Here is a 9,749-nt window from a genome sequence, read left to right as displayed (position 1 = left end):
TTACTTTGAAAAGAATAAGTTTACTTATAGTACTTATTGTTGATAAACTCCCAAAGTATCCGTTAATCTCACTACCACGACACTACTTCTTGTATTAATGAAATTGTAATTTGAAAAATTTGAAATAGAAAATGGTTAATGAAACAGCTGTTCTCAATCAGATGGCTGAGTTCGAGTTGTCACTTTTTCTCTGTGCGTGTGCTGTGATGTTTTGGTTTCAAGCTTGGAGGTTAATTTTACAAACAATATTTTTGTAAGTACTAAAATTAATTGCACTCACATAATTGACATCTCATCAAATTATTTAAAACGTCTTTGAACGTTTCAAATAAATAAGTAGAAATACAGATTTATTATTCCAATAGACATTCAAAAATAGCATTGATGTAGTTTACTCCTATTGGAAGAATAATATTAATTTCATGTTTTTTGGAAGCCAATTCACATCCAGTAAGTACACAACATTCACTTTCTTCTAAACGTCTGATCTGTTCAAAGACATTATAATATTGTAATTTATCAACCAATTTGTTTTGGGTGGAGAAAGTTTGAACTGTTGCTCTAATGAAAAGAACTAACCTAACTCTCTGCGTCGTCAAGTGGCCATCAAATGACCAGTTGATACTGGAGAATGAAAACTGAATATACTGTCATAAAGATTTAGGCCTTGTTTACTGGTCCTGTAGAAACTCAACGACAGGGGTACGCAACTGTGTGTCCGCCCGTCTACCTGTCACCTCGGCATTTTGACCACAGGTGACACCTTATATCCTCTTGAAAGTATATCGCTCACGTCAACTGGCAATATATTGTCATTTGTGATGAAGAATCAATCAATAAGTTTTGGGATTTAAGCCTAATGTTCTTTACCCAATCATTCATAGTTGAGAAAAAATAAACTGGTCATCCCGTCTGCATGTGACCCTCTGAAATCGCAGGTGACATCCTGTCGTTACCGTGCACGACTCAGTGTCTCCTTGCTCCTTCCTCGCGTCACCTGGTTAACCCGTCAGCATGCCACCTCCTTAGAGGGTTGAAAAGCTGTCAAGAACCGGTTCTAGAGGTGATATCCAGACGGGTTGACCGGGAGAAGAGATAATATCCCAGACGTCCAACCAACGTACAGGGGTTTGGATGCAAGACTCTCTCTTATCATTATCCTGAAGTCAATGTCTCCCAATCTCTTCATCTCCTTGATTAAAATCATCTCGATCATAATCATTTTGAGAATAATCGAACCATTTTTAACATCATCATTTTGATCATTATCAGATCAATACAAAATCCCATTAATTTTCAACTGTACTTTCAGAACGCAATGTACATTCAGTATTCAGTAGTCTCCTTCCATGACCAGCACTTGCTGGATAGATTGCGTCATAAAAAATATAACTTAAAACTCGATAACTAGACTGAGATCAAGATGGGAGGCCAGTAATAGATCTCAGAAAACATTGGATCGACTCTTCATCCAGGGAGTAGAGAGCCAGACTCACAAGCTTCTCACGAAGTGTCTTCTTGAAGATTTTTTCCTCCTGTTCACGGAAATACACCGGCATCCTGTTGTAAATCTTAAGCTGCGTACAGATATACGCGCCTCCAACCCGCTCTCCGCACGCTCCGCCCTCGTTCCTCCATTGCTCCGCTCAGTCGCACCGATCATGAACGTTACGGAGATGTTAGCTCTTCTCGCGTTTCACTCTTGCTCCCCGGTCGATCATCAATCGATCTGCTCGAGTGACGTTTGGTGCCGGAGCAGAGCGAAAGTCTGTACGCACCTTCAAGTGCACGGACAGGGAAGCTATTATGAGATCGAGTCAGTCTGGCCTGAGGCAAATTGATGTCATTCCTCCTCCTTGTGTTATGACTATGTATATGTCATCCCTGCTGAAAGGGATGATGTCCTCTTCTCAACAGTAACAGGGAACTATAGAGATACTGGCTATAGACCGTCATAATCCTCAGCCTCCTAAAGATTGGCGCAGAGTGTTCCAGCCGATGAGATGAGGTGATGATCCGGAGGACCTTCTTCAGAGCTACATATTATCATATGTGCTTTTTATTACTTATTGAAGCAGATTCTCCCTCCCTGAACTAAAATGTTAGATTTAAATTCTTGAACATAATTTTCCAAGTTGACTTACTAATGTGTTTAAGTCTTCTAATTATGAAATCTAATTTTCAGAGAAACCCAAATAATTCCAGGTAATGATTGAATAAATCATCGCAACTCTTCGCCAAAATAAAATTGGCTGTTGATACAACAATGGAGAAACAGAAGTCAACATCAAAGAAGGAACTTTTGGAAATTATAAAAAAACAGGAAGAGGATCTTTCAAAATACAAGAAGAGGTTTCAAGGTAAGATTCGCCCCTCAGGCATAAACAAATTCAAAATAGTAATATTTAAAAGAATTGAAATGGTTGGACAATGGTGAAGACTTTCATGTTGCAATTTAATTCTTTTATAAATATTTGCTGGCCAGGTTAGCCGAGTCGACTAAGACGTTGCACCTTCCAGCCTGCTGGTCGTGGGCTCGATTCCGGCGATAGGCATGGACGTTTGGTTATCTCATCAAATTACCCACGCACAAGCAAATTGCTGTGTGGACATCATCCGCAATGAAAAATATATATATTATCAAGATGGAACTCTCATCAAGTTGTTTGAAAAAAGAAAATATAGTTTTCCCCAACTAATTGATGTTACTTGGTTCATAGTTAACTTATGATGAGCATAAGGCACTAGGAAGAGGGGAAGACCTAGGAAGGAATGGGAAAATTGTATCGATCAAGATCTTGCAGACAAGTGAGTAGGTTCTGGGAGGACCAGATCCACTGCCCCTGGTGCACCACAAAATGGCTGCCAAACCGGCTTTTTATGGTGCACCGCTAGTGTTCCCATGGTATGGCTGACATGAACCCATCCATGCAGTTTGGCGCGCATTTTTGAAATCAAATTTTATTTTATTCTGTGTAAACACTGAAGCTTGATTGGTTTCACACAAATAAATGTAGGTTATGTCTTACAAAACACAAACATGCTTATAAGAAATAAAAATAATTTTACAATAAAGAAACACAATAAGGAAAAATATAAATAAAGTCTTACGTACATGGGAATAAATTTATTGGTTGTCTCCCAGGTTGCATAAGACATGAACCTGATAGATCAAAATTCAAGAAATTGCTGAGAGCATATTTGATGGATTTAGCATACTACAGTATAAACGAGTTTACTGTAAAAAAATGAATTTTATACAGTCACTAATTTCTCTTTAGCTTTAAGTTAGTTTTCAGTTTTTGACTTTTTCATGTACATTTTCATGTATGTTCTGGAAAGAAATAAATGATTGATTGATTGATTGATTGATGCTCTCTTCTATTCTACAATTAGTGTGAACAAATTAATTTATTTTATGTTCTTGTCCTTAAGGAATATTAACAAAGCGTTAATATTTACAATTTCCCAATCAACGCCAAGGCATTTTTGGATAGATCCCGTAATGAGCTCATACATAAATCATAAGTTATTTTAACAAGATAGTCATACCAAACCAAGTTATTTGTCGATAATATAATACAAAATATACTTACCCGCCAATAATGAATTAACTCCTTCGTTCTCTATAATGGGATATAATATATTTTCAAAAGAATAAAGTACCTAATATTTGCTTTGCTCCTCCATTTTAACTTTAACCTTTTTCGTAGGCATCTACTTTTCACTTCATATGACGCTAAAACTTTCGACTAATAGGAGCTCTCCGGTTTCGGTTAGTCTTTTGTGGATCATATGTTTCCGACCAGTTCATGAATTCTGCACCGGTCCAGGATAATCAAAGACGGTTAATGAACTGTCTAAAGACTGAACTGTCAGGCGTTCGCCTGCCCCGGTGCACCAGGGGCAGTGGATCAGGTCCTCCCAGATCGTACTCATTGTCTTAAGGTGCATTTCCGTTTGTGCGTAAATTTCCGCAGTCGACGACGACAAGCATTGTTGACATTCATATTGTCCAAATTTAAAATGTGCTAAAACAGCTGATCAAATAACTTTTAATCATTTGTGTTTATTATTCAAGAATCAAACATTTCTAATAATATCAACATATTGCCATTTAAACGTATAAAAAAGTATAAACTCAACCTCCCCGATAAAACATAATCTTTTAGTTTATGTAGACAAATTGAAACCTACCCAATCTGAGATTCTCTCCCTGTCGTGGTCGACGACGGCATTCACGCCCAAACCAAAACCCAGCTTAATTGATGTTGTTGACTTAACAACTTATGATTAGCATTAACTGTAGAAGGCACTAGGAAGAGGGGAAGACCTAGGAAGGAATGGGAAAATTGTATCGCTCAAGATCTTGCAGGGAAGTTTTTAACACCAAACGAAGCTCACGACCGAGACTCCTGGAAGCGACTGACCCGTAACGCCAACCTTACCTGAGTGGGAAAAGGCTGAGAAGAAGAAGATGAATGATGAGCATAAACTAACAACTCATCAGATTCAAAGAGTTTTCAGCTAAGTGATTTTCTCCTAACTCTTCCACAATCAATTCAATTTCACTGTAATCATCTGTATTCTTTATTCTCAAACTCCACATGAATTTTCACTTGTATTATTTTCAGATGTGGTCGCCACCCTTAAGAGAACACTCAAAGAGAAAGATGCTTTGGAATCGAGTTTGATGGTTATGAGAAATAACTCAAGCTCAGATACAACTTCGGTGAATTTGGATTGCTCTATAGATGACAATTCATCAACTTCATCCAAGGTAGGAGTCTTAAATCTTTCTTCAGAATACGATGGTATTCATATTGAGGTCAATAGAGAAATATATCAAACATTGTAAGCAAGATATGGAACGGCGGGAGAAGCCTCCACCAAAAATGTAAGCAATATTTGCCTACACCCAATATGTAAGGGAAAAAGAACTATGAATACAAAAAATGAACAGAATAACTAGAACTTTAATGAGTCTTCAACATATTTACATTTGAACAAAACAAGATTAATTTGATTATAAAATAATATTTTATATGAATTAATGGGGAAACACTCGCTTGCTGCTAATGAGGATTCAATGTTTGTGGTTATGAAAAATATATCAAACATTAACATACTCCATCAAGGTAGGAGTCTAAAATCTTCCTTCAGAATAACGATGGAATCCTTCCTTCAAAATACGATGGTTATTCATATTGAGGTGCAATAAAGAAATATATCAAGGTTCGCCATTTTTCTCTCCCGTTCATCATTCGAATGATAGTGTTTGTACATAGTGAAGAATGAAAATATGAATATTCCTTCCTTCAAAATACGATGGTTATTCATATTGAGGTCCAATAGAGAAATATACCAAGGATCGCCGTTTTTCTCTCCCGTTCATCATTCGAATGATAGTGTTTGTACATAGTGAAGAATGAAAAACGTTATTTATGGTGAGGTCCACGTTGTAATGCAATATTTGATTAACATGGGTGTTGCTATCCTTGTCTATCATTCGTCTAAGCAGATAGCGCCATCTCAGATGCAGGTCATGACACTCGTGTTCCTTATGGAGCGGTCATTATGTGGGGTCTTTATGACGGTACATTTGAAATATTCCAATCTGCTCATAACAAAATCAAGCATTATGCTTTTTAAAAACAATAGGCTATTCTGGTCAGATATGTAAATTCAGGTTTTCGATTTTTAATAATGAAATTTCAATAATTAATGGTTCAATAATTCATTTTTATTATTGAAAATGTTCTTATTCTTGTAACTTGTGATGTAACTTGTTACCTATGTAACTTGTTAGGACAAAAGGCAAACCTCAAAAGAGTTGAAGTTCCCAATCTAAAAATCAACAACTCAGTTCCTAGTTTGAATCTAAATATTATTATTCTGTGGGAAGAAGTTATTTTATAATTCAAAGCCAAGCAATATTCCTTGAACACTATAACAAAAAAATCTGGTGTGGCGCACTCACACAACTTTCCTTGCCGTTATGAAAATTGATCACCTGACGCTAGTGTTCCCGCGCATCTCAAGTCTACTATTCAAAGATTGAGCCAGCTGGTGACAGGGCAATAACGCTGGAGACACACATGAGGTCTGCTATCTCTTCATAGTGAATGATTAATAGAATCAACAATAAATTGCAATTGAATAATCACATTTCGTCGAATTTAAAGCTTATTTTCAATTTTAGGTGAAAATGTTACTGAACATTAATTGTAGAGATTTTCATGCTCAATCTACTCCACTTGATTTTTTTCGTTTCAATTGTTTCTGAAGCCTGATAATTGGGAATCTATCTGCATTGATGGGGCGAAGCTCCTGAAATTTTTACAGATATGGGACTTGTGGCAGTTGATAGAGCTTATTGATGACTATTTTAGGTATGAATTTGATCAAAATCGTTGGAGCCGTTTTCGAGAAAATTGCAAAAAACCCTGTTTTTGACAACATTTTCGCCATTTTAGCCGCCATCTTGAATTGCATTTGATCGAAATTGTTCGTGTCGGATCCTTATAGTGAAAGGACCTTAAGTTCCAAATTTCAAGTCATTCCGTTAATTGGGAGATGAAATATCGTGTACACAGACGCACATACACTCATATATCAGCTGACGAGTTGACTATAAATTTCATGCCATGACGCATGCAATTCAATATCTCAATGTAACTTGGTAAATAAATTAACAGCTGTGTAGACTATAAATTATTGCATGCCTCATTGAATGCAATTTTTATGCACTACAAGCCGTCAGGCTCGCTTCGCTCGCCATATCCGTCTAGCCAGGGGGCTCCGCCCCCTGGACCCTGACTTGATCGTCAAGAATGAGATCAGCAGGCTCGCTCCGCTCGCCTGAATTTTCCATTGAGCATTTTTATCATATGTTAGGACGATCCAGTCGGGGGTCCAGACTAAACGTCTGGCTAAACGGATATGGCGAGCGAAGCGAGCCTGACGGCTAGTAATATAATATTCCCAGGATTGAAGTAGCAGTGCCCAATCAATTTTTCCGCGATAAATGCATTTAAATCTTCAACTTGGTGCCAACCTAACAAAGTCAACTCAACTTAATGCCAACCTGACAAAATTATTAATTTAGTTGCCATTAACAACTGTTTCGAAGAGGTACTCTATCTAGATTATAGTTCTATAGTAACATATGTTATGGAAATTTCAATTATAATTAAGAGATTGGAGAAGAAGAATATACATGCTAAAAGACGAACTTTAAACCCTTAAAACAACCCTTAGAGTTAAAATATTGCCAAAAGATTTCTTAGTGCGCCTCTAAAGGGCCAACTGAACATGCCTACCAAATTTGACGTTTTGGTCCGTAGATTTCTAGTATGCGAGTGAGTGAGTGAGTGAGTGAGTGAGTGAGTGAGTGAGTGAGTCAGTCAGTGAGTGAGTGCCATTTCGCTTTTATATATATATAGATTAAATAGGATGCAAAGAACTTATAACAGCTCGTCTGGGCGCCCAGATGTCTTCTGGTTTTCTCGCGCTAAATTCTGGAAAGCGTTATATGATAATTAGATCTTGTGAAAGCATGATATGATCAAATAAATAGCTAGTGTATCAGTGTGGAAGTGCTTATGGTTTGGGACGTCGTTATAACTGCGCGAGGTCTACTGTTCACAGAACTACTAGTAGGATGTAAAGAACTTATAACAGCTCGTCTGGGCGCCTGGTTTCTAGCGCTAAATTCCGGAAAGCGTTATATGATAATTAAATCTTGTGTAAGCATGATCTGATCAAATAAATAGTTAGTGTTTCAGTGTGGATGTGCTATAATTCAAAGCCAAGCAATATTCCTTGAACACTATAACAAAATAACACATCATGTTGTTCAATCTAGAATGATAACAGCTGATACATTTGAAAATTGGTGAACTACAACCCCATAAAATGGCGATTTTGCAATGGATTGTGTCATGACCTGTATTTATAGACCTTGATGCAGATTGTTTTCTAACAATGTAGAAATATAATTAACAAAATATTAATCTCAGTTATAAGAATTTATTATGAATGATAGAAAAATATATTTTCTTGACGGATAAAATTTAATTGATTATTTAAACAAGAATGACTAGTTATTTTACATCAGATATATCAAAACCAGCTACCCTCAATAGAAGGCAGTGGCAAGGCAGAAAAATTGGCATCACTGTTCTCATATCTTTCTTCTCTGTAATTATAACGTGGAGCTCATATAACTGTTCATTGTACTGTCAATACTTGCAGTGGTAGAAGTCGTCGGGGTGATTTAAAGTATTTTTATTTAGACTTCGGTATAGAAGGCATTGTCAAGGCAGTGAATCGGCAACGCTGCTCTCCCATCTTTATCCACTGCCATTATAACGTGGACCTCACTATATGCTCCATGTCACATCGAACCATCTTCAAATGTTTAATTTAATTCAAACTTTCAAATTTTTTATTTGTTTGGAGTAAAATTGTATGCATGTAGCACCACAAACTCAGAGTATGTGTATGTACAGCATACTGAGCAGAATAGAATAAATCCGTAATTTTTACTTTCCTTGCCCTATTACCATAGGTAAGGAAAGTATTGCTTTCCGAAAAAAATTAAGGTACCCCAATTTCTAAATTTCTATACGTTTCAAGATCCCTGAGTCCAAAAAGTGGTTTTGGGTATTGGTCTGTTGTGTGGAGTGTGTGTGTGTGTGTGTGTGTGTGTGTTGTGTGTGTGTGTGTGTACACGATATCATCTTCCAATTAACGGAATGACTTGAAATTTTGAACTCAAGGTCCTTACAATATAAGGATCCGACACGAACAATTTCAATCGAAGCAATTCAAGATGGCGGCTAAAATGGCAAAAATGTTGTCAAAAACAAGGGTTTTCGCGATTTTCTTGAAAACGGCTCCAACGATCATGATCAAATTTATATCAAAAATACTCATAAAATAACATTGATAAGCTCTATCAACTTCCATAAGTCCCATATCTCAGGAGCTCCGCCTCATCTATGCAAAGTTCGATTTTAGATTCCCAATCAGGTTTCAGATACAATTTGAACAAACAATTTCAAGTGGAAAAGATTGAGCATGAAAATCTCTACAATTAATGTTCAGTAACATTTTCACCTAAAATTGAAAATAAGCTCGGAATTCGAGAAAATGTGATTATTCAATTGCAAACTGTTGGCAACTGTTGATTCGATTGAATCATTCACTATGAAGAGATAGCAGACCTCGTGTGTCTCCAGCGTTATTGTCCTGTCACCAGCTGGCTCATATCTTTGAATAGTAGACTTGAGATGCGCATGTACACTAGCGTCAGGTGATCAATTTTCATAACGGCAAGGAAAGTTTTATGAGTGCGCCAAACCAGATTTTTTAATTTCACAGTTTGAAGATGTACATTACCTACTGAGGAGGATAGAATAAATCGGTATTTTTTTTTTTTTTACAGGTTGAAGATGTGCATTCAGAAGATGGCTCCAGTGCCAGTGCTAATGAAAGTGTGGATCATTTGAAGGGGCAGTTGGCAACACTGATGCAATCCATTGCCACTCTATCATCGGAGAAATCTCGCATGGAAGCCACTTTCCAAGCTGATAGGAAGGCATTGCGAGTTGAGAAGGAGGAGGTATGATCGCAAAAGTAGAATAGAAACATCGCAAAATTTAAGAATATGTTATTCAATGTCGATCTTTTAGTGCCCGGTTTCACCAAGATCAGTCAAGAGATTTGAACATGGTCAAGTCGCC

The 9,749-nt window shown here is 37.0% G+C and overlaps 1 protein-coding gene across 1 annotated transcript; it reads left to right on the top strand.

The window, feature by feature from the left end:
- Nucleotides 1–2,190: 2,190 nt before the first annotated feature.
- Nucleotides 2,191–9,721, top strand: LOC120356647 (GRIP and coiled-coil domain-containing protein 1-like). Its single transcript, XM_039445602.1, has 3 exons — nt 2,191–2,360; nt 4,635–4,780; nt 9,452–9,721. Exons 1-3 carry the CDS (start codon nt 2,267–2,269, stop codon nt 9,632–9,634), a joined length of 423 nt encoding a protein of 140 aa, XP_039301536.1. The 5' UTR covers nt 2,191–2,266; the 3' UTR covers nt 9,635–9,721.
- The last annotated feature ends 28 nt before the right edge of the window (nt 9,722–9,749 follow it).

Source organism: Nilaparvata lugens, unplaced genomic scaffold (assembly GCF_014356525.2).
Source record: "Nilaparvata lugens isolate BPH unplaced genomic scaffold, ASM1435652v1 scaffold7380, whole genome shotgun sequence".
In the NCBI taxonomy this organism is placed as follows: Eukaryota; Metazoa; Arthropoda; class Insecta; order Hemiptera; family Delphacidae; genus Nilaparvata; species Nilaparvata lugens.
The sequence above is the reverse complement of the archived record's forward strand: the minus strand, read 5'-3'. Positions and strand labels throughout refer to the sequence as shown.

What these genes read in the sequence shown, in the direction of transcription:
- LOC120356647 (XM_039445602.1), top strand. Translation starts at nt 2,267, where the DNA reads ATGGAGAAACAGAAGTCAACATCAAAGAAGGAACTTTTGGAAATTATA. An exon ending in ATACAAGAAGAGGTTTCAAG is followed by an intron (nt 2,361 to 4,634) that starts GTAAGATTCGCC and finishes TATTATTTTCAG; the next exon opens with ATGTGGTCGCCACCCTTAAG. An exon ending in ATTCATCAACTTCATCCAAG is followed by an intron (nt 4,781 to 9,451) that starts GTAGGAGTCTTA and finishes TTTTTTTTACAG; the next exon opens with GTTGAAGATGTGCATTCAGA.